We start from the raw sequence: 25,849 nt of genomic DNA, 5'->3' as shown, positions 1-25,849 counted from the left end.
CCTTCGCCGCTGGTCCAGTCCAGCCCTGAGACCCCTTCGCCGCTGGTCCCGTCCAGCCCAGAGACCCCTTCGCCGCTGGTCCCGTCCAGCCCAGAGACCCCTTCACCGCTGGTCCCGTCCAGCCCAGAGACCCCTTCACCGCTGGTCCCGTCCAGCCCAGAGACCCCTTCACCGCTGGTCCCGTCCAGCCCAGAGACCCCTTCACCGCTGGTCCCGTCCAGCCCAGAGACCCCTTCACCGCTGGTCCCGTCCAGCCCAGAGACCCCTTCACCGCTGGTCCCGTCCAGCCCAGAGACCCCTTCACCGCTGGTCCCGTCCAGCCCAGAGACCCCTTCACCGCTGGTCCCGTCCAGCCCAGAGACCCCTTCACCGCTGGTCCCGTCCAGCCCAGAGACCCCTTCACCGCTGGTCCCGTCCAGCCCAGAGACCCCTTCACCGCTGGTTCCGTCCAGTCCAGAGACTTGTAATGACTCTGTCACTCTCCCCATTAATTTTTTGGGGGGGGGCCATAGGCCCTCGCCATGGCCGCCCGAAGGGTCCTCACCGCCATGGCCGCCCGAAGGGTCCTCACCGCCATGGCCGCCCGAAGGGTCCGCACCGCCATGGCCGCCCGAAGGGTCCGCACCGCCATGGCCGCCCGAAGGGTCCGCACCGCCATGGCCGCCCGAAGGGTCCGCACCGCCATGGCCGCCCGAAGGGTCCGCACCGCCATGGCCGCCCGAAGGGTCCGCACCGCCATGGCCGCCCGAAGGGTCCGCACCGCCATGGCCGCCCGAAGGGTCCGCACCGCCAGTGCCGCCCGAAGGGTCCGCACCGCCAGTGCCGCCCGAAGGGTCCGCACCGCCATGGCCGCCCGAAGGGTCCGCACCGCCATGGCCGCCCGAAGGGTCCGCACCGCCATGGCCACGTCCACGTCCTGCTCCATCCTGGCCACGCCCACGTCCTGCTCCGCCCTGGCCACGCCCATGTCCGCCCTGCCCACGTCCTGCTCCGCCATGGCCACGCCCACGTCCTGCTCCGCCATGGCCACGCCCACGTCCTGCTCCGCCATGGCCACGCCCACGTCCTGCTCCGCCCTGGCCACGCCCACATCCTGCTCCGCCCTGGCCGCCTGCACTTCCTGATCCGCCCTGGAGGCTTCCCGTCCCAGTTTGGCCACGCCCTGGCCAGCCTTCAGGGCGCCCGCCCCCCCACCCCATTGATGTTCTACGGCGCGAGGTCGCGCCTTGTTGAAGGGGGGCGTTCAGTCACAGTCTTCGTCTGCACCTGTCTGTCTTAGTCATCTTCACTACACTTCCCAGAATCCTTCTTGTCTCCACACCGGAACTCACTCCCTCACTTACCAGCCTGTCCCTTGTTATCATCATCAGTGTCACCTGTTTTCACCTTGTTATGTTTGATTCATGCTTGTATTTAGTTTGCTTCTGTTCAGTCTGTCCTGGTCGGTTGTTAAAGTTATATGGATGTGTTTTGTGTGTGTTTCTGCCCGTCATTCTGCCTGCCTGTCTGTACCTGTGAGTTTGATCAGTAAAACTGTTTGATTTGGAGCTTTTTGACTCAGCCTTCTTCTTCTACCCGCACAATACCGTAACAATAGCAGAGGCATTTCCAACTGTGTCAGCTTTTTATCTCAAACAGTGAGCACAATTGTGTTCTATGTTGTGAGGTATAGTGCTGTAAAGCAAGCACAGACAAGAGGGCAAGACTACTCTGTTTAGCATAATAAGCTGTCACCCCAACAAACCACAAAAGAAGGGAAAGAAAAAAATGTTTCTTTCTGTCTCTTTCACTTATCTTTCAGTAGTATACATTTGCATATTGAGTTCTATATTTTGAAATAATAATAAGTTTTGGTTACCACAGAACAAATAGAAAACCTTAAAGCAGGAATACATAAAAAGGTACATAAAATTAATGATAAAAATGAGTTCACCTTAATTCTGTTCATCCTTCACATTCAATGAAAAAAAAAAACACACTACAAAATTTGAATTTCTCACACCAGGACTCTGAGACAATCCACAATCAAAAGGCTGCATTAACTAGAGATATACTTCAAAAGGTTACCAAATGATAACATTAATAAATAAAATGTTTTTTTTATATAGTACATTCAACTGTGAAAAGCCAGAAAAATACTTAAAAACAAACAGGTAAAATCCTGCAACTCAAATTATTAATATACATTAAAAAAGGGTAGAAAAGCATTTTAGTGATGTTTTGTAACGTTAATCATGTAGAAGTTCCTGAAGACGACTGGGCGATTTAAATAAATCTGGAACCTCAGAGTCCAGTTTGCAGATGACTTTATAAATGGCCTTCTTCCACGATGGATCCGCATCTCTACAGGCCACTATGGCATTGAAGAACTCGCGTAGCGCAATCTGAGTTACCTCCAAGAAACGTTCAGGGACCTGCAGAAACACAAGGGGAGATGAAGTTAAAGATGAACGTGTTGACTTTTAGTCAAATATTGTTTAGATGCACCCTCATAATGCAATTCCTGTATAATCCAATTAAGGCAATGCTGTGATTTAAACTTTAGTTCATGTAAACAGAATACTGCAATTATGTGATTATGCTCATAATCAGAGTAAACATAAAATCAATAAGATATGTAGAGCACTATGATTTTAATCACATTATACAGTGTATAGGCAAATCCACGGACAACTAACAAGCATTAGGACGAACGTAAAGAGTGCGCTTGAGAGGCGCACAAGTCAGCAATATTCCTGATGATTTATTGGCATGAAGTTTCGTGCACAATGACAAACATGAGTGCAAGATTCTCGAAAAACAATAAGCAGAGTGGACTGCCATAACATCAATGAAAAACATTACTGCAGGCTTCAACATGGCTGTGTTTACGATTAGAAGTGTCAAACAAATTTCACCTACGTAGGCGATTGTAGGGCGAATCTGTATCTGTATGCATGAGACTGTCTGAATACCGGCAGAATTCACATTTTTGTTGTAAAAAGAGACACATTATGCAGAAGTATAGTAGCCTGGCTCCGCCCTCCTACGCACTTCCGCTCAATTTCATTTTCCTTCAGTACTACGTCTGGGACTGCTGTGTATTCTTAGGTTTCCAGAAATCAATTTTTTGTAGGACCAATCAGCGAATAGAGGGAGTGGCTGAGAACGATGTAGCGCGTCAGTTTGAGTTGGAGTTCAGTAACGGCAGCGGAGAAAGACGTGAGAAAATCTATTCGGTCCGTTGTTGCAAAACTTCCGAATATACAGAAGTTAAAGCCGGAGCAAGATCAATGTTTGCTAAGTGTTGTTGGTGGCCATGATGTTGTGGCCCTCCTCCCCACGGGGTTCGGAAAAAGTTTAATTTTCCAGCTCACTCCGCTAGTGGTGAATGAGTTAGCTAAGGCGAACGACAGGGATGCAAAGCCTATAGTTGTTGTCGTCTCTTCTTGTTGCACTAATGGAGGACCAAGTGAGGGAGGCAGAAAGGTAAGGAGTTCGTGCTGGGCAGCTCGGCGTGCACGATGATCACTGTACAGCATTTGCGGCAGATCCGAAACGACCGCAGCGGCGTATTGTTAATGATTACACCCAGCTTCGACAGTTGACTGAATACGTCACTGTCCTTAGTGTGAAATATACATTTAGAATTGTTCCTTGAACTCTTAAATTCGATGAACAAAACATGCAGCTCTCGTTGACAGACATCTTATTCTAAACATAATCCTCTGATCATTCAGACTTGTTTTTTTTTATTGCTTAAAACAATACACAAGTAATAACAGAAAACATAATACAAAAAAAAAAAAAATAATAATAAACAAAACAAAAATAAAACAATAGGGGGATAATATAAATGAAACATTAACAAGTTAAGAGAATTACATGACACTGAAAAAAGGAAAATAATTACAAACAGATAATGTTTTTAAGGCTTTTTTTGTTCTCAGACAACTTAATTGAAAAGAGGTATTTTTAAAAATTCTTTCACAAATGTAAGAAAGAGAGGTTTAGCATTTAGATATTTAGATTTATGAATATGGAATTCGGACTTGTTTCCAGCCGGTTTCGGCGCATGACATACGTCACGACCACACGTTGGCGATTGGCTATGGCAGATCCTGAGTGACTCTGGGCAGATCCAATAGTTTTGAACTTTAACAGAGAACCCGTCTACAAGGAAGTAAATGTTTCTCAATGGAGCGAGGCCAGACTCTCTGTACAAATGAAATGTACGAGGGTCTGGTAGAACCAGGCTAGAAGTATAGTATAGTTTGTATGTGTGTTTGTCAGAGCCTGCAGTTGCTGTGTGACGCGCGTTCGCTGCGGGCGTGTCGTGACGAGCTGGACGCTCTCCGAGAGAAGGCCGTTAAAATCGATTCCCTATTTTCGTTTTCGATACTTGTGTTGGTCGGTCCGATCGATTGTACAATCGATTTTCGAACGTAAAGTGACAGCTCTAGTCTGAAGTCATTTGTAGTTCTTGTGTTTCTGCTCGTCTCTTTGTCTGTTCTCTTCTTTCCTTCAGTGATTCTGCTTATTAACAGGCGTATTAAGACTGAGATGACTCCATATTTAATATGCACAGATTGTGTGGCTTAGATAAGGTCCAGTTCTGGTTTATTTCTTTGCTCTTGGCTGACATGTGACAGATTCACTGAAAGAGAAAACCGGATTTCTTTAAGTCACCAATATGGTGATCAGTGTTTATTTTAGTTGGGCTCTTGACCCTTAAATCATTAACTTTAAATTTTATTTGGTTACTGTACCTGACTTATAACAGCCAGATTAACAATTAGAAAAGGTGATCTGATGGTGTTGGTTGTGTTTTAACATAATCATTATTTGACCTGAATCTCTGATCTCATTGAGAGCATAATTTCTAAGTCAAGTTTACCTTATGAATTATAGAGGCACTGTCATTGTAGAGCATACCGTTTTTAATGAAAATGAAATGATCAAATCAATAAAAATAAAACCACTTCCAAAAAATATTTTATGTCGGCCCACACAGACATCAATAATTAGCGTATTAATCTCAGCAATGGTGTCAAACAGACCACTTCTAAACATAAGCTCATTATTTATTCATGCAGCAATGCATGATAGGAGCCATAAATGAGTTTTGATTGGTGCCACCCAGAATGCACTGCAACATGATTTTTAATTGTCACCATTGTTGAGATTCACAGTCTGATTCTTGATGACTGTGTCTAAAAAAGGTTTTTTTTTAATAAGCAAAAGTTTAAAAAAATATATTTTGATTACATTGTAAAAGTTAAAAACATTATATTGTACAAGGACAATGCTGCTTCAATTATTAAAGTAAGCCAAATTCAGAAATTGGTCTTTATATTGATTGAGAAATAACAATTATGTTAAAACACAACCAACAACATCAGATCACCTTGTCTATGTGTTCATCTGGCTGTTATAACTCATGTACAGCAGCCAAACAAAATCTAAAGTTATTGATTTAAGGGTCAAGAGCCCAACTAAAACAAACACTGATCACCATAATGGTGACTCAAAATTCCGGTTTTCTCCTTCAGTGATTCTGCTTGTTAACATCAGGGGTCTTCAATTATGCTTAATCATCACTCAATTATTGCTTCAGTGTTCATTTAACACTCTGCTCAGAGTTGATATAATTCACACTTTAAATAATTTAACACTGAGGAATTTGCTGTGTAGCCTTAAAAGCTTTTTTCAGAGGCCAGACGCGACGGACGATGGTGAATCAGGAACATCTCATTATTTTCTCTCATCAAAACTGAATAGCCTATGTTCATCAGTGGTTACAGCCTATATCAAGCAGGGACACGTTTGTGTGCATTTTATTTAGTGATTTCACCGGAATGAATAGAGAGTTTCCGCAATGGCGATAGATTGAAACGCGCGTCCGAGTGAAGATTGCGCAACACGCGCAGCGCAGCACGTCGTCCATGCAACTGATAGCAGCGGACACGAGTGCTCAGCTTGATTTAAAAAACAACAGATTTTAGCGCTAGATCTCTTATTTAATAGCGAACTAAATGAATGATCTGCTAGTTAACTGGAGATGTTTTATTTATTTGTATTAGGTACATCCGTGCCTCAATGTTTCAAAAAGTGAATGTGTGTGAAACCATAGTAAAAAACAATTGGTGTTGATTGACGTCTATTTGAAAGTTAGGCTAATAATAACATGTTGCATTCTCCAGTTTTCCTCAACTTAAGAGGCGATATTTGACCGGCATCATCAAAATGTCCGTAAAACAAAACCTCTGCCGGTCACTTTGACAGGCACCATTTTTTTCTAGCAGAACTCTGGTATGTATGTATGTATGTATGTTTGTTTAGTTTAGTTATGTTTGTGATTTAGTTAATAAAACTTGTGCACAATATGTATTTGGTTCTGATTCACTGCTTGCAAACAAAGTTTCTTTTACGATCTTGATCTTGTTACATGCTCTAAGCGATGTACATGCTAAGAAATAATTATTCTTCTATAGCCATGGAAGATACCCTTTTCTTGGAATAAATGAATAATCAAAAGAGTTCGTTGGACGAACTGATTAATTGATTGAAATATTAATTTAGCCACATCAAGTTAATCCAATTTACTGACCCAAATATTCATAATTAATCATAACAAGTTATTATTGATTATTAATATTTTATAGAGCTAATTTGTTACAACATTCACAACTCAACATTTACAGTAAAGTCCTCAAAAACTGTACTAATTAATACAATGGAAATCGTTATAGAGATTTGATACACAGCAAAATCCTCAGTCATAAATGAACACTACTCGATGTCTATATGGGTCCAATCTAAAGTGTTAATAGCAGTAACAGAAGTTTAGATGTTGATGTTTTATTGAATGTTTTATTTAATGTCACCATTATGGCGATTAGTGTTTCCTTTAGTTGTGCACTTGGCCCCTTGACTGTTTTTTTTTTTTTTTGCAGTAGCAGCAGCAATTGCAATATTGTTTTCAGAGAACATTGCTGCTTTGATAGGGAAAGATACTAATGTAAAAGCAGGTCAACGTGTGTTAATGGCAGTGAAATCAGTGAATTAACAATCTGGTTTTCCTGTAGTTTTGAGATTGAATTAAATAATTATGAAGTTGGAGCATTAATGAATAGGGGGGGGGGAATTGCCAAACAAATTAGCCTTCAAGATCTGAGATATCTTACAAAAATGCTTAATCTTTCTTGTAAAAATTGAACACACTCAGACATCAACACTCATCATACTCCATTGAGATTCATATGCCGATTGTGATTGACGTCTGTTTGTGTCTTAACTCCATAGTTAACAGCTTCTTGCTCACAACACATTTTCAACATTTTTCAGATTATCTGATGGTCACACACCGCTGGATATCACTCTATAGTACAACACCGTCAGTAGCACAATATTAGGTGTATTAATGAGAGAACAGTTCTGATCAGTGATTAGACTTCAGGCATTTTCAGTGAGGTCAAGACACCTCATCATATCACTATTAAATACATACCCGTAAAACTTCAAATAGTAGCCCGGGATTTTATTTTCCCAAATCGTCGAACTGCACCGGCTTGTATTTGAGACAGGCGTCTATATGAGACAGGCCTTTATAATTTAGTGTTGAAATGTTGTTCATTGAGTGTATAGGCCTGTCTCTAATCTCTAAAAATCTCCAAATGCTCCACGTGAAACTGCGGTCTTCCGACCTTTTACTATCATGTCAATTGATTTTGATTAATATGCGCGAGGGAGAGAGAGCAAGACAGTGCTCGTGTTGTTTGAAGACGTGAGAGTGCGCGCGCGCGCGGCCGGGGCGCTCTCTCTCTCTCTCTCTCTCTCTCTCTGCTCGTAACGCGCCCTGTCAAGCGCAGCAGTCATTCTATTCTACATCACTCATCGATCAAAAAAGGCTTTGGAGGGACAACAATTTGCTTTGGCGGCCGCCAAAAAGCGGACGATCTGACGGTTTTAGAGGATTAAATACAACCCGAAACTAAAAAACAGACCCGGCCTCTATTTGAGACCGGCCTTTATTTACCCAAACCTGCAGCCACACCAGGCGTGTAAAAGAGACAGGCGTCTATTTGGGACTCGGCTATTATTTGAAGTTTTACGGTACACGCAACAGCGTCTGATGTTATTCTGTATCTACTTTTATTTTTCCACAGTAAACATTTTCTGAACACATGCCAAAACTCACATAAGAAGTGGAGGGTCAAGTGTCCAACTAAGGCAAACACTAATCACCACAATGGTGACTTCAAATGTTTGTTTCTCTTTCCTTCAGTGATTCTGTTTGTTAACATCTGGTGTCATCAATAATGTCTTAATAATCTAAAGCCGGGTTCACATTGTACGATTTTGGCCATGATTTGGAAAATTTAAAAATGGCATTTTCGCATTGTAGTGTGGACTGTGAAAACATATCCATTTGAAAATGATGACGCATGTTTAGTCATGTGACGCATATTGTAGCGATAGATGTTTATGTTTATACCGGTATTGTGTATTGTGTCTGCTATTCACTATTACACAGTTACAAAAATATGTTACTTTGTACAGTCTTCATACCACAGTCCTGCCAAAATGATGGACAATTTACTCACATTTGCTGTCCTGCGGCAGTACATGAGAGTTTGTTTTAAAACAAACATAGTGGTGAAAGAGTGTGACCTGGATGTGTCAGTGAATGGTAAGATATTTTGCTAAATAAAAGAATTGCATGATAATTTTATGTCTTGCTCCATCTGTATCATCTCCATGAGCTTTTATGCCGGTTTACACATGCACAGTCAGGTGACTTTAGTGTTGTCCGATGTTTCAGTGTGGACAAGAAACTTTTGGAAAAAGCTTGAAAGCATTATTGTGGACAGAGAGTATTTTGAGATGAAAAAGCAGTTTTCAAATGTATCTAGATTAATGTAAGACATAGTCTTAACTGCACAGCTCTCACTAGCGGGCCATGAACACTGCCATAACAAAGTTTCATTAATTAACACTGCTCAAAGTAACTGGGTCAGAGTATCTCTGAAACGGCAAGGCTTGTGTGTTGCTCCCGGTCAGCAGTGATCAGAATTTACCAACAATGGTCAGAGGAGGGATAAATCCCAAACGGGCGAGCGGTTGTTGGGTGCCCAAGGCTTATTGATGCACAAGGGCAATGAAGGCTATCCTGTCTGGTCTGAGAGAGCCTGGTAAGCCAAAACTTGAAATAAACTGTAAAATTGTCCCTCAAATCTGATTGGTCAATTGGAATGTTGTTCCAGGATCAACAAAGATGTACTTGGCGAAATCACTTTCACCAAGCTGACATATAGACCCAATACATGTAAATGCACGCAGCTGTATTTTGTGAATAAAGCACAATCTATAATGAGCCTAATTAAATTTACATAGAAAGGGGACATTTTTGTTTGGAAAGGAAGGTTAATGACTTTATTCATGTTTATTTGAGTCAATAATGTCAGAATTAATTTTTTTGGGTGAATTGTTCCTTTAAGTATAGTTGACAAAACTCTGGAGTTGACCTTGTTAAGAGTACATAGAACAGTTTTTTGACTCAGTCTTCTGGGAACATGTTTTTATTTGATCTGCACTCCCCAAACACACACTGACCATGAGAGATAGAGGAAGCGATATACTTGAAGGATCCATGAACCACACACACACTTTAAACTGCTGTTTAATCCATAACCAACCAACATGGGAATGCAGTTCAGAACACTTCCCATGTCAGCTGGGAACTGCACAGGTATACTGCAATCTCTCTGGTTGTTTCGAGGGCTCAGAGATGGCCTTTCTGAAAGCAAGGCTTCAAACTGAGCAGCCTTGATGAAGGATAAGTAAACACATTGAACTCTGGCCTTGAATCGAGCCTTGCGTTTCACTTTCACACAGTGTCATGATGCCATGTTTTTCAGGGTGCGTGTGATGAAACAGTTCCGCATCACAAAGTTAAATAGTACACTGTAAGACATTTCATGTTAGTTTAACTTGGAAATGCAAGTTCACCTGCTGCCTTGAAAATCAAAGTTCACTCAACTTGAAGACTGCCTTTGTTTCAACTTAGAAATGAAAGTTAATGAGGTTGATGTAACTACAGTGTTCTAGTTTTGTTAAAGTTGTTATTTTAGTTGATTTAACTTTTTATTACTTGGTTAAACTTCATACTTTAAGTTAAAACAAACAATTTATTTTCTTTAATAATGCAAGAAACCTTCCTTGCCTAGTATACACAGCAAAAACTCCAGTGTTAAATGAATTCTCCTGAGAGTTTATTTGGCTCCAGACTCAAGTGTTAAAGTGTTAAAATATGAGTGTTAAATTAACACTCAAGAGTGTTAAAGTTAATGAGATAATTAAGTGAATAATTGAGTGACAATTGACCATTATTGAAGACACCTGATGTTAACAAGCAGAATCACCAAAGGAGAAAATCACATTTTTAATACACCATTATGGTGATCAGTGTTTGTTTTAGTTGGGCTCTTGACCCTTAAACTATTAACGTTTCATTTTGTTTGGCTGCTGTAATTGAGTTATAACTGCTAGTAGGGATGGGCGATATATCGCACGATATGTTATGCGCATCTCTTCAGTAAAGTCGGTTCCTTGATTAGTAGTAAATCCCCTTCACCTGCTTTCAGATGGAAGATATTATGCAGATATGAGTGTTAAATTAACACTGAAGAGTGTTAAAGTTAAAGAGATAATTAAGTGATTAATTTAGTGATGATTGAGCATTATTGAAGACACCTGATGTTAACAAGCAGAATCACTGAAGGAGAAAATCACAAATTGTAAGCCACCGTTATGGCGATCAGTTTTTGCTTTAGTTGGACTCTGACCCTTATACTTTCATCTTTAAATTTTGTTTGTCTGCTGTTATTGATTTATAACAGTCAAATGAACACAGAAAAGTGTGATCTGATAGTGTTGGTTATGTTTGGGCATAATCATGCTGTGATCTGAAAAATGAAACTTACTGAGATAGTTTGGTTTAAATCATTAGCAACAGCTTTGTAATTCTACAGCATATTATTATCAGTATTTTTCTTATAAACCAAAATATTTAATAAACATTGTTCTGATTAAAAATAGTTTCAAATGAATTTATTTAGAAACACAGACATCAATAATCAGCCTGTGAATCTCAATAATGGTGACACTAATAATGAATGTTGCAGTGGCTGCCACCAATCACAACTCATTAATGGCTCCCATCATGCATTGCGGTATGAATAAATTATTATCTGAATTGTCTATGTAATTTACTTTTCCTAATTGAATATTCTGCTCGTCACCATTGTTGAGATGCATTGACTGAATCTTGACGTCTGTGTGTGCCTAAAAAAAAGTTTTTTTTTTAAACAACTCTTAAGAAATCCTTTACATTATATCTAAAATGCTGGATATTTATGCAGAATCACAGTTATGCTGTAATCAACAGCATAAATCACAAACATAAAGATAGATCAAATGATGATTGTCATAATATAACGACATAATTAGATACATTTTTTCTTTGTTAATCTGGCAGTTATAACTCAGATACAACAGCCAAACAAAATCTAAAGTTATTAATCTAAGGGTCAAGAGCCCAACTAAAGCAAACAATGATCGCCATAACGGTGGCTTACAATTTTAGATTTTCTCCTTCAGTGATTCTGCTTTAGGTGTCTTCAATAATGCTCAATCATCACTCAATTAATCACTTAATTATCTCATTAACTTTAACAATCTTGAGTGTGGACTCATATACACTCCCAGGAGTGTTAATTTAACACTGGAGTTTTTGCTGTGTACAAAGAGCCGTAGTTAACTGACAAGCTGAGCCATATCGCATCAATTGTCGCTGGCGATACGTCCGCGATATTAATGCGATATGGCTCAGCTTGTCAGTTAACTACGGCTCTTTGTAGTAAATGCCGCTCCATCTGAAAGCAGGTGAAGGCGATTTACTACTAATCAAGGAACCAGCTTTACTGACGAGATGCGCATAACAATATCGTGCGATATATCGCCCATCCCTAACTGCTAGATGAACAAAGAGAAAAGGTGATCAGGTTATGTTTTGACATAATCATCACTTGACCTGAATCACCAAACTCATTTAGAGAGTCTTTACCTTGTTGATTACAGCAACACTGTGATTCTATAGCAAACAATTATCAGCCTTTTCAATATAATCCAAAATATTTCTTAAAAGTTGTTCTGATCACTTTGAAAAATGATCTTGTTTAGACACACCGACATCAATAATCAGCCTGTGAATCTCAACAATGGTGATAATAATAAAGCATGTTGCATTCTGGGTGCCACCAATCAAAACTCATTCATGGGTCCCATCATGCATTTCGGTATGAATACATTATGACAGGGATGGGCAAACTCGCTCCTGGAAGGCCACTGTCCTGCAGAGTTTAGTTCCAACCCTGATAAACTCTCTGTAGCTTTCCTGAAGACATTGATTAGCTGGTTTAGGTGTGTTTGATTAGTGTCCCAGATAGCAAGCAACCATCAAAATAATGTTAATGTGCCAATGTCAACTGCATTGAATCACAATCTCTATTGTTCCTGGAATTAATGTTGAAAAAATGTTGAAATTTCATCCATAAATCATGGGTAATGGCATTGAGTCAATGTTACAATGTGATGTTGGTTCATGCCTGCACTCTCAGAAAATGAAACACAACAATTACAACTGACTTAAAGCCATACAGCCTGAAATCAACTGCAAATAAAAGAAGACGATAAATCTCTCAAGATCTCAACAGAGATTGAGGTGAGGTTTTATGGAAAATATTTGCTCAACATTATGGTGATCAGTGTTTACTTTAGTTGGACAGTTTGACTCCCGGCATTTATGCGTGTCTCTGGTCTTTGTAACAGTGTTCACCAAAATATATAATTTGTTGCAAATAAAGCTAGAATGAAAAATTATAAGGTGAAACCGTTTTCAGCATAATTAGAATTAGAATAGTTTACTAATTTTACACCTGAACAAAGGGGGTTATTTGTAATCAATAGATTATATTCACCATCAATACTTTCTTGCAACAGATCAAATATTCAGAATTTAGATTTTTAAATACATAGCAGGAATTTCCTGCTTTTAGACACACAGACATCAAGCATACAGATCTCAACAATGGTGACATGCTTTATGCTGCAATGCATAGGTGGTTCCCAACATGCATTGCAACATGAAGCATGTCACCATTGTTGAGATTCAAATGGTGATTTTTGATGGCTGCGTGTGTATCTAAAAACATTTTTCCTTTAATGTGTGACCTGTGGCAAGAAAGTATTGTTTGTGAATATAGCTTAGTAAACACAAATTACCAGTTTTGGTCAGTGGTAAGATTAGTGAATTTTGATGCTGAAAACTATTTCACCTGATTATCTTTGTTTCTGTCTTTCTTTGCAATAAATGATGTGCTTTAGTACACACTATTACAAAGATCACAAACTCACATAAAAGCCAAGAGTAAAACTGCCCAACTAAAGGAAACACTGATCACCATGATGGTGACAAACCTTTTCAATAAAACATCTAAACCTCTGTTAATTGTCACAAAGACCTTCTGCTTACATCTTGAGTGATTTATTGTCTTCTTTTATTCCCAGTTGATTTCAGGCTGCGTGGCTTTAAGTCAGTTATAGCGGTTGTGTTTCATTTTCTGATTTGTAACTTTGTAACAGTGATTCAATGCCATTACCAATGATTTTTGGATGAAATCTTTAGAACAATCAACATTAATTGTGGGAGCAAAAGTGATGTTGAGTCAAAAATGTACACATTAACATTGATTTAACATTGTTTCTATGGTTGCTATCTATCTGGGACCCTAAACAAACACACCTGAACCAGCTAATCAATCTCTTAAGGATTACTAGAAAGCTACAGGCAGGCAGAGTTTATCAGGGTTGGAGCTAAACTCTGCAGAGAGTACTCTGGGTTCGGGCCAAACTCCGAGCTCGGAGCCCTCCCCCCAGACAGCACGCCAAATACGCATTAAATCTTACCCACTCTAATTATATGTAAGTGTGAACTCGTGCACAGCAAAATCACCAGTGAAAAATTAACACTGCTCAGTGTTTATATGAGTCCACACTCAGAGAGTGTTAAATGAACACTGAAGCAGTGCTAAAGTTAATGAGATCATTAAGTGATTAATTGAGTGATAATTGAGCATTATCGAAGACACCTGATGTTAAGCAGAATCACTGAAGGAGAAAATCGTAATTGGTATGCTACCATTATGGAGATCAGTGTTTGCTTTAGTTGGGCTCTTGACCCTTAAGTCATTAACTTTAGTTCTTTATTTGGCTGCTGTACCTGAGTTATAACAGCCAGATGAACAAAGAGAAAAGGTGATTTGATGGTGTTGGTTGTGTTTTAACAGTATCATTACTGCACAATCATTTGACCTGAATAGAGCCCAATTTCTGAGTTACATTTACTTTATTGATTATAGCAGCACTGCCCTTGAAAATAATAATATTTGTAACTTTTACAATGTAATCCAAATCATTTCTCAAATCTTAATAACATACAAAACAGACATCAAGAACCAGCCTGTGAATCTCAACTATGGTGACAATTATAAAGCATTTTGCAGTGTATTCTGGATGCCACCAATCAAATCTCATTCATGGCTCCCATCATGCATTGCTGCATGAATAAATAATGAGCTTATGTTCAGAGGTCATCTGTTTGTCACCATTGTTGAGATTCATACGCTAATTCTTGATGTCTGTATGTGCCTATCTGAAATATTTTTAAGTTTTTTTTTTTTATTGATTTGATCATTTGGATTTAATTGAAAAGGCTAAAAAATGCATACTCTACAATGACAGAGCTGCTATAATCCATAAGGTAAACTTAACTCTGAAATTTTGAGTTTCGCTTAACGCTCTCAATGAGTTCAGTGACTCAGGCCAACTACTGATTATGTTAAAACTCAACCAACACCATCATATCACCTTTTCTCTTTGTTCATCTGGCAGGCATAACTCAGGTATAGCAGCCAAACAAAATCTAAAGTTAATGACGTAAGGGTCAAGAGCCCAACTAAAGCAAACACTGATCTCCATAATGGTAACATACCAATTATGATTTTCTCCTTCAGTGATTCTGCTTGTTAACATCAGGTGTCTTCGATAATGCTCAATTATCACTCAATTAATTACTTAATGATCTCATTAACTTTAGCACTGCTTCAGTGTTCATTTAACACTCTCTGAGTGTGGACTCATATAAACACTGAGCAGTGTTAATTTAACACTGGGATTTTGCTGTGTGAAAGTTACAGGCAGGTGATTTTTTCAGGGTTGGAGCTAAACTCTGTAGGACAGTGGCCCTCCAGGACCGATGTTGCCCATCCCTGATTTATATCATACATTTGGCTTTTTACTTCTGCCGATTGTATTTAGGCTTCAAAATTCACAAAAGTTGTATTCATTATAATTATGAACAAAACGAATGAGAATCATAAACTTTTGTTGGTCACAGAGTTTATTTTCTGCAATAATCCAAAAGCCAATGGAAAAATCCTACTCGCTTTTTGTCGAGGGGACCAGGGTAATTCCAACTTCTGAGTTTGCCTACAAAAGTATATCCTCACTGCAGCACTGTATTTCTTTCTACAGTAATTTTCAATTATGTCTAAACTTTTGTTTGGTAGTGTATAAAACTTGCAAATGTGTTGCTGAGTGTTAGTCTGATCACTCTGTTGAGTTAATAATATTTCTGAATTCAAATCATTACTCAAAACTCACTTATTTTTTGAATGCTATCATTCGTCAGTTGTGTTCTGTATTTCGTTGTGCTTATCTCTATTCTGCTGTATTCTGCCCTGTCTATATCATGCTCTTTTACTGTTCTGTATGCTTGTTACTCTAACTTACTATTGTTTGTCATCATTGTCTGTACATTGTAAAGCTTTCTTGAAAGCTTCCACTTGACTGAGTGAATAAAAACAAGTGAGATAATTCAGACACTGATGAACACCTGCTGTTAACAAGCAGAATCACTGCTGTTAACAAGCAGAATCACTGAAGGAAAGAGGAACAAGAAGAACAGAAAAAAGATTAAATCAACTGAAGATAAAATACATTAAATCTATGAAGATGAGTGTTTGTATGAGTGATGTTTTGTATATTTGATTATGGTATCACTGTGATTTTACAGATAGAGATTTATCAATCAGAAAGTTTTGACAATCAGAAAATATGGAGGATTCGAAAAAAGTTAATGCTCAGAACATTTAGAAGTTCTAAATCAGCCAGACACACACAGACATCAAGAATGAATTGTCTGTGAATCTCAACAATGGTGACAATCAAAAAAAGTTTCATGCTGCAATGCATGTTGGGTACCAGCATAGTACAAAAATATTGTGCATGACTCCCAGCATGCATTGTGGCATGAATAATTATGCAGCTGAATTGTCTGGTTATTTTCTTTAATTTTTTTTATAATCAAAACATAACCAGCAACACCTGCTCTCATTTTCGTTGGCTTTGTTTCTGCCACAACAAATATGTCTTAAAAACACAGAGTTACAGTAGCCAAAGAAAAATTAATGTTAAAGTCAAAGGTCAAGAGCCCAACTAAAGCAAACACTGATCTCCATAATGGTAGCATCAAATGAAACAAAACAACATCTAAACCTCTGTTAATTCTCAATAGGAATTTCTGTAGACGTGTGAAAAATTAAATAAAGTCAATCTGGTTAGTAATAAGTGAAGCTGGTAATGCTATTTTTTTGGAGTTGTTTAATCATCCTCTGGTGAGATCTTGAGAGATTTAATGTCTTCTGTGCATGGAATTCAGTTGTAGTTCTTTTTGTTCCTCTGTCCTTCATTGATTCTGCTTGTTAACATCAGGTGTTCATCACTAATGCTCAAACATTGGTTAATTAATCACTGAATTATATCACTAACTTTAACACTGCTTCAGTGTTACTCCAACACTCTGTACTGTGAACACACAAGTATTAATTTAAAACTGAAGATTTTGCAGTAGGGTTAAAAGGGTTAAATGTGTAAAAAAAAGAAAAGAAAAAAAGGTGAAGTGTAATTTACCGGTAATCACCTGTAAATTAACTTACGGCATAAAACTGTAGAAAAACAGCAATCTACTGGCAACCACAGCTGCCAGTAGATTACTGTAAAATCAAGGAAACCCAGTAATATACTGTAAAACATAACAGCCAGATTTACTAAACGAAATAAGTTATTTTCACAGAAATATTAGTGAAAGTTCATTGAAATAAGTTATGCAAAGTCAATAACTGATAAGGAGAGTAAATTTAAAACTGAAGTGTTTTAAGTGTTTTTGCACAAGATGATACAGCAGAGATGTGTTAGTTTAATTAATGAGTTTTGTGGGTCACCATTGTGCTGGAGAGTAGAGCCTGTGCTTCAGTCAAATATGAGCAGAGAACTAATGTCATGTCAGCATGCTGCCTGTTGCTTTATTTAAAAGCAGTAAGTGTAGGTGCTGATGCAGTGATAATCTCCTTGCTAAGTACTTTAGCACGTACATGTATGCTAATGTCCGCTAATTGCAAAGATTTTTTAGTTAAAGTCATGTTTGTAATTAATGCACTATTACACATTAGGTGTTTGCAGTTTTATATTAAGAGATAATCATTTTCAGTGGACTCAAATGAAGTTTACAGTACTATCAGTTTAAATCGATTGCTTTAAACATTTCGAGTTTAAAAAAATAGTTTCCCAAATTATATGAGTTACCTTCCATGGTATTTTTACAGTATCATACTATAACAAATTTATATTAAAAGTACATTGCTGGCAACTACAGCTGCCAGTAGATTACCATTATTTTACAGTGCAATGTTTTACAGTGAACAACAACATTTGTTTACCACTAATCTGACTATCGCATCCCGTTGTGGCGGCCCCTCAGTGTCTGGTGGTTTGGCCTCTGGTACATTGTTACTTATCAGATATGATTTCTTATATTTCAGCAGTTACCTTATTTAATTAGTTAATGAAATAATTAAAAATAGAAGAATTATAATTAAATAGTAATAATAATAAACTTATTGGTACCATTTTATAAACATTACCTAAATAAAGAATAAATGAAACCCAATCCAAAAAGTATTGAGCATTGTTGCTTTTGAAGCGTTTCAAAATGTATCTCAAACAGTAATTGTCTAACATGGTAATTAAAGAGACTGAATCATGAAAATACAGAGAGAGAAATGACAAGTAGTTGTATACACTGTAAACCCGGGTAAGTTTTACTAACTCAAAAAAAAAACTGATTGCCTCTATTATTTTAAGTTTGCAAACGTACGCATAGCTAGGTTTTTTGAATAACTGTAAATTACAAATGAACATTAATTTAAATCAAAATATATATTTAGTGTTTTGTTCATCTTAATTTAATGCAACTCAAAGTTTTAAGTACTGACAACTTTAATTACTTAACTTATACAACTTAAAATATCCTTTTTATACATATCAAATTTTGACTATCTAAACTTAGTTTTTTTAAGTCACTTTAAATGTTATTAAATTAAATTAAATTATATAATTGCTTATAACTTAAATTGTAGTAGCAATGTTACTTAAATATTCTGTGGCAACTGATTGCCTTGTTTTTTTTGTTTTTTTGTTTTTTAAGTTTCCTCTATACTCAAATATATTATAAACCCGAATAATTTGCCAAAACTCAAATAATTTGAGGTAATCAGTTACATAATAATAATAATAATACTTCATTACATTTATATAGCACTTTTCTCTCCACTCAAAGCGTTTTACATAAAAGGGGGGATCTCCTCAACCACCACCAATGTGCAGAATCCACCTGGATGATGTGACGGCAGCCATAGCGCGCCAGAACGCCCACCACACACCAGCTTATTGGTGGAGAGGAGACAGAGTGATGAAGCCAATTAGTATATATATATATATATATATATATATATATATGATTAGGAGGTCATAATGGACAGAGGCCACTGGGCAAATTTGGCCAGGATGCCGGGGTTACACCCCTACTCTTTCACATTTTTTTCACATCACATTTTTAAGTTAAAGGTGCATTGCGCAACATTTCATGTTCAAAATACCCGTTTTTCTAACCCATACATGCTTAAACAATTGCCTGATGGGCTGAATGAGCCCTTCTCTGATCACTGCGATTGCCTCTATAATCCTGTACAGTAAAATAAATAAGAGGGATTCGGGCCGGAACGTGAGACTGGGCGTGACGTCATGCGCGTTCACGCTCCCCTGGTTATGTCTGGCAGGTTTGTGTATTCGCCGCCATTCTCCGTATTAGCGAAGACAACTCAAGCGACAAAACTTCAGTCAACTTTCGACAAAAGTAGAAGATGGATTCAAAGAGACCGGTTTGTAGTTCATAAACCCCAACGCAAACTCCACGCAAGACAAAGACAGTAAGGCAGTTTCGCTTGTCGGCAGAGGGGGGCATAGTTCTGCAAAAACTCAGAGAGGTGCGCAATGCACCCTTAAGAAATTTAACGTTTAAGTAATCAGAACTTGCAGATTTTTATTTTTAATCATACATTTTTATTGCTCTGAACTTGAAATGTGTGAGTAAGCTAATTCATACAAAACTTAAAATTATCATGAAATCTCAACTTAAATATTTTTAGTAGTGGAAACTTGGTAAGCTTTAACCAGCTAAATAAAAAAACACTACCTTGCTAATTGGTGACACAATGCTTTGATAGCATTTGCATAACATTGCACTTGATGAATGAGTACAGCACTTTAAATAAGTTATCGTACACTGTTCTCAAACCAAGCTCATGCTCCACTCGTCACCGTGATGGTAAGAGCGGTTCAAAGGCCCATTATGAAGAATAAAAAATCAAGGACCGAGACGTCACCCGCAGGCGTGCGCCTTCCCCCTTGGGGCCTGGCCAAGCTCAGCCCGAATGAGGGACGTGGGGCCACCCTACCGTGGGCTCACCACCTGCAGGAGGGACCGTAAGGGGCCGGTGCATAGTGGATCGGGGGCCCCGATGACCCGATCTCTGGACACGGAAACCACTCAAAAAAATGATATGTTGGCTTTAATTAACTTTTTTATGTCAACAGGTTCTATAAATTAACTTTTTTATGTCAACAGGTTCCATAAATTAACTTTTTTATGTCAACAGGATGCACATAACTGGGTTACGTTAAACAAACATAATTTGGTCATGTAACTTCAACACACTCAAATAAATGATATGTTGGCTGTAATTAACTTTTTATGTCATCAGGGTCTGATATGGTGGCTTTAATTAACTTTTTTATGACAACAGGTTCTGATATGTTGGCATTAATTAACTTTTTTATGTCAACAGGATGCACATAACTGGGCTACGTTAAACAAACACTGAACACTGAAGCAGATAATTAAGTGAAGAATTGAGTGATGATTGAGCATTAATCATGAACACCTGATGTTAACAAGCAGAATAACTGAATGAGAAAACCGGAATTTCAGGTAACCATTATGGAGATGAGTGTTTGTTTTAGTTGGGCTCTTGACCCTCAATTTATTAACTTTATATTTTGTCTGACTGCTGTACATGAGTTATAACAGCCAGATGATCAACTAGAAAAGTTGATCTGATGGTGTTGGTTGTGTTTTAACATAATCATTATATCACTATAATTTGACCTGAATCACTGAACTCGTATAGAACCCAATTTCTGAGTTAAGTTTACCTTATGTATTATAGCAGCACTGCCATTGTAGAGCATACCATTTTTAACCTTTTAAATGGAATCCAAATGATCGAATCAATAAAAAAGAAACAAAAAAAACCTTCTAAAAAATAAGAAACAATTATGTAGGCACACACAGACATCAATAATCAGCCTGTGAATCTCAACAATGGTGACAATTATAAAGCATGTTGCAGTGCATTCTGGGTGCCACCAATCAAAACTCATTCATGGCTCCCATCATGCATTTCTGCATGAATAAATAATGAGCTTATGGTTAGAGGTGATCTGTTTGTCACCATTGCTGAGATTGATACGCTAAATATTGATGTCTGTGTGTGCTTGCATACAACGGCTTTTTTTTAATAGATTTGATCATTTGAATTTCATTGAAAAGGTTAAAAATGGTATGCTCTATAATGGCAGTGCTGCTATAATCAATAAGGTAAACTTAACTCAGAAATTGGGTTCTATATGAGTTCAGGTAAAATGATTGTGAAATAATGATTATGTTAAAACACAACCAACACCATCAGATCACCTTTTTAATTTGTTCATCTGGCTGTTATAACTCATGTACAGCAACCATACAAAAATCTAAAGATAATGACGTGAGGGTCAAGAGCCCAACTAAAATACACACTGATCTCCATAATGGTGACTTTAAATTCTGGTTTTCTCATTCAGTGATTCTGCTTGTTATCATCAGGTGTCTTCAATAATGCTCAATCATCACTCAATTATTCACTTAATTATCTCATTAACTTTAACACCGATTCAGTGTTCATTTAACACTCAGCTCAGAGTTTAATAAGGTCGCTTAGAATTACTTAACTCCATTATGTTTAAGTTACATGAACACATTATGTTTATTTAACGTAACCCAGTTAATTGGAACCTGTTTACATAAAAAAGTTAATTAATGCCAACATATCATTTTTTTGAGTGTATAGGGACGTGGAATGTCACCTCTCTGGCGGGGATGGAGCCTGAGCTTGTGCGGGAGGTTGAGAGGTACCGACTAGAGATAGTCGGAATCACCTCCATGCACAGCTTGGGCTCTGGAACCACACTCCTTGAGGCTGGATCTCTAGCACTCTGGAGTTGCCCATGGTGAGAGGCGGCGGGCTGGTGTGGGTTTGCTCATAGCCCCCCAGCTCAGCCGACATGTGTTGGAGTTCGCCCCGGGGAACGAGAGGGTGCAGCATCTGCAGTAATGCGGACGATGTACCGGTCTGTCGTGGTGAAGAAGGAGCTGAGCTGCAAGGCGAAGCTCTCGATTTACCGGTTGATCTACGTTCTTACTCTCAACTATGGTCATGAGCTGTGGGTCATGACCGAAAGGACAAGATCCCGAATACAGGCGGCCGAAATGAGCTTTCTCCGCAGGGTGGCTGGGCACTCCCTTAGAGATAGGGTGAGAAGCTCGGTCATTCGGGAGGAGCTCAGAGTAAAGCCACTGCTCCTCCACATCGAGAGGACCCTGCTGAGGTGGCTCGAGCATCTTTTCCGGATGCCTCCTGGACGCCTTGCCGGGGAGGTGTTTCTGGCACGTCCCACCGGTAGGAGACCCCGAGGAAGACATAGGACACGCTGGAGGGACTATGTCTCCCAGCTGGCCTGGGAACGCCTCGGTTTTCCCCCGGAAGAGCTGGAGGAAGTGTCTAGGGATCTCTGCTTAGACTGCTGCCCCTGCTACCCGGCCACGGATAAGCGGAAGAAGATGGAAAGAGAAGTAAAAACGGGTACACTTTAACTAAAAGTAATTTTTTAACTGCATGTCAACTAACTCAATAATTTGCAACTGCATGTCAACTTACTCTCATTAGAGTATTAGTAGACTGTTAGGTTAGGGGTTAGGGTTAGTAGAACAAGATAACATGTAGGTACTTGCAAAGTTACTTATACTCAGTAGAATGTCTGTTGGGGGACCATCACAATAAAGAGTTAGCAGATATTAAGCAGACAGTCAAGTTGAAAGTTCCTTATAGTTTTTAGACTTTGGCAATAAAATGTTTCCGTAAAAACATACAAAGGTACATTGAAAAAGATCCAAACGGTCTTTATCAGTCCTCCGTTGGATGAGTATACAGTATGGCCCTCATATATCCATGGTGATATGTGACCATCTCTAGCAATGACTGAGACTGCGTTCAAATGAGGACCCTAAGGGATATTGGAGCATGGCTAAACTCAATCACACCTCTGAAACTGAAGCTGTTGTTTTTCACTGCACCACAGAGACCTTGATTGCTCAAGGTCAGAGGTGTGGATATCCCAAAGACTGTGTTTCACCCTCAGGTAAAAGTGTAAAACAATTAAAAGAACACATTGATATCACTTTAGAAATCTGAATCCTGAATTCAGCACAATTCAACACTGAAAAAGGACAGTCAGCAAGCTTGACACTTTTCAATAACTGCTATGTTTTACCACATTGTGACTATAATAAAACCTATAACTTAAAGGTATAGTTCAGCCAGAAACCAAGGCTCTTCAACTGGGGGTCTGCAGCTGTACTGCAGGGGAAATCACAGTTTTTTTGTTCAGTGCTGAGTTCTGAGCACAATCCTCTCGTTAACAAACAAAGTGTAGACACAATATGCACAATACTCCCCGTTCTGTTGTATCTATTAGTATCTCCTCCTTTCTACAGCCACCAGAAGCGTTACAGCATAAAGGTGAGTAAATGATGACATAATTTTATCTCTTTTTTTTTTGTGAACTGTCCCTTTAATATCATATTACATAATTAAAAAAATTAAGGCCTTATTAATGATATTAATTGTGAGTATCCTATTGGAAATTGTTTTTTTCTGGGACGTTAAAATACTTTCTCTTATCTCCTTCTCTTTAGCTTAATACCGGTATGCAGAGACAATTGTAGACAAGTAAACCATTGGTAGCTTGAGTTCAACAAAAACTGTAAACACTGTGGTTCTATTAAAACATAGTTTTCATATTTTCATTCTTTAAAAAATATTATCTTTTACAATGCTATACCTTGGCAGTAAATTACAAAGAAATAAATTAACACTTTGCGTGAGTGTCTAATGCAAAGGCTGAGGGAGTGACGGCAAGTCATCACATCATTCATTACATTCACATCATTCTCATTTTCCCCTCTTTTAGAAGACTGTGGAAACACTATCATTGATTTAGGTTTCTTTTGCTATCGAAGCAAATTGGAATACAAAAAGTTATATTTGCTGTCATCTCCCTTTCACCATAGAAATGTACCCAACTATGAAGACTTTCGCTTCTGAGACCCCCGTAAATGTGAAAAGGGTCTTTTAATGAGGTCTTATTCCTTATTATTATTTATTCATACAAGTACGGTGGCCCTAAAGGGAGCATGATTATGTAAAAAAAAAAAAATATTAGATGGGAGGAAAAGTTATATGTCTGGGTTTTTGATTTCTCTGGCAAATGTTTTGCATTTGCTCATAAAATGTTTTGTGTTCCCCCGAGAACACAAAAGTTTCACAGGGGAACGCAAACACTTTGCGAGTGAATGCAAAAGCATTTAAATATATTTTTTCCTCCATCTTCAATTGCGTTTTCAAAAAAAGGTGGAAATTAGCACAAGTGCTACAATCTGGTGAAATGCATCTCTCCTTTCTAAGGTTAATATTTTACATTGTCCCTGTCCAAAACGCTGTTGGAAATAAGGAAATAAGGAATACCATGTCGTGTAAACGCCACCTTAAAAGTCTTTGTGCATAGGTCTGTTAATTTGTTTCCGCATCTCTTCATTGCACAATGTTTGCAGTAAATAAACACTGTAAAATAAAATTTTTCTTGAATTTCTAGGGTATTAATGACCCATCCTGATAAAAAAAACCCAAAGAAAACGAACAATTGGAGAAGACAGTAATTAAATTATTAAAATCAAGCGTTTAATGTTTATATGTCTATGTGGTGTTTTAAATATGCTTTAAGACGAACCACGTGCAAAGTATTTTCTCCTTAAAACTCCAGTGAACCAAAGACAGTCTCAAAACCAGTTTGAAATCGCTGGTGTTTTCTGACGTCACACACTACCTTGTAACCAATCAGATCAACGTGTGATCGCCAATGAGTGGATCTCTGAGCTGCTGTGAGTGAGTGGAGGCGGGGCTCATTTGCATATTCATAGAACTGCAAATACTAAATGAGGAAAGGGTATAGTTACATTCAAGCTATTTTAAGGCATAACAAATTTTCAGGGAAAACGTTTCAAATATGACATTTTGGTGATCAAAAATTTGTTTTAAGTGATAAATATGAATAAACACTCTATATGCTGTTTGTGTAAATCATGCCATCAGCAAGCCAGACAAATATGTCAGTAAAATTCAAAGATTGATGAAAGGGGTGGAGAAAAGGAGGAAAAAGAGACGAGAAAACAAAAAGGAGTGAGTGAGACAACAAATCACATTAGCATCAGCACAGAGTCAAAAAATAGATTCCCAAAACTGTGGATCTGTAGAAGTGTAAGGCTGCATCAGAAATCACATACTTCCCCACTATATAGTAGGTGAAAAACACTATGTGACAAAAGTAGTATGTCTGAATTCACAGTATTCATAAATGTGTAGACAAAAAGTATCCGGATGACCTACTACTTCCAGCATGATTCTGAAATGTGCATACGATGGACAATTTAATATCCCATGAGACAATGGGAGAGGATTTGTGAATGACAGTGAAGCAACACAACTGACGCTGGTAGGTCACATGACTGTGACAACATGGGATTACTTTCATAATACACACATCCATCCTAAATAGAAAAAAAAAAAATTCTTAGCGCTCGCAATGTAAGTACTTATTCAAAATAAGTACCAACTCAAGAGAGTATGTGATTTCGTATGCATCCTTGAGTGTGTGCTGATAGTATGGCATGGGTCTGGTTTCAGTTGATGATGTAAGCAGTAGGGGATTGAAGTTCACAAGTAACTTGATTTTCCATTTCAGTGGATAAACACAGACTCATAAACACACACACACACTTACAAAGGTAAAAGTCAAGGCAGTTGATTTGTGTGTGAAATTTGCATGGCTTGGCACACTTTCCCTAAGCAAAGTTAATCAACCGTCACATCTCTTAGACACCTACTGAGAAAATCCTTAACATGCAAAACATGTTCCCTTCCAT

The 25,849-nt window shown here is 38.4% G+C and overlaps 1 protein-coding gene across 1 annotated transcript in view; it reads right to left on the bottom strand.

Moving 5' to 3' along the window:
• Positions 1–2,125: 2,125 nt before the first annotated feature.
• LOC130088675 (prospero homeobox protein 1-like) overlaps positions 2,126–25,849 on the bottom strand; it is a 33,924-nt gene continuing 10,200 nt past the window's right edge. Inside the window, exon 5 of the mRNA XM_056255616.1 lies at positions 2,126–2,414. Coding sequence (XP_056111591.1) covers positions 2,229–2,414 — 186 coding nt within the window. The 3' untranslated portion in view covers positions 2,126–2,228. The remainder of the gene's footprint in view (positions 2,415–25,849) is intronic.

Source organism: Rhinichthys klamathensis, unplaced genomic scaffold (genome assembly GCF_029890125.1).
Source record: "Rhinichthys klamathensis goyatoka isolate OS25496 unplaced genomic scaffold, OSU_Roscu_1.1 h1tg000001l_1, whole genome shotgun sequence".
In the NCBI taxonomy this organism is placed as follows: Eukaryota; Metazoa; Chordata; class Actinopteri; order Cypriniformes; family Leuciscidae; genus Rhinichthys; species Rhinichthys klamathensis.
This window is presented reverse-complemented; position numbering and strand designations above follow the sequence as displayed.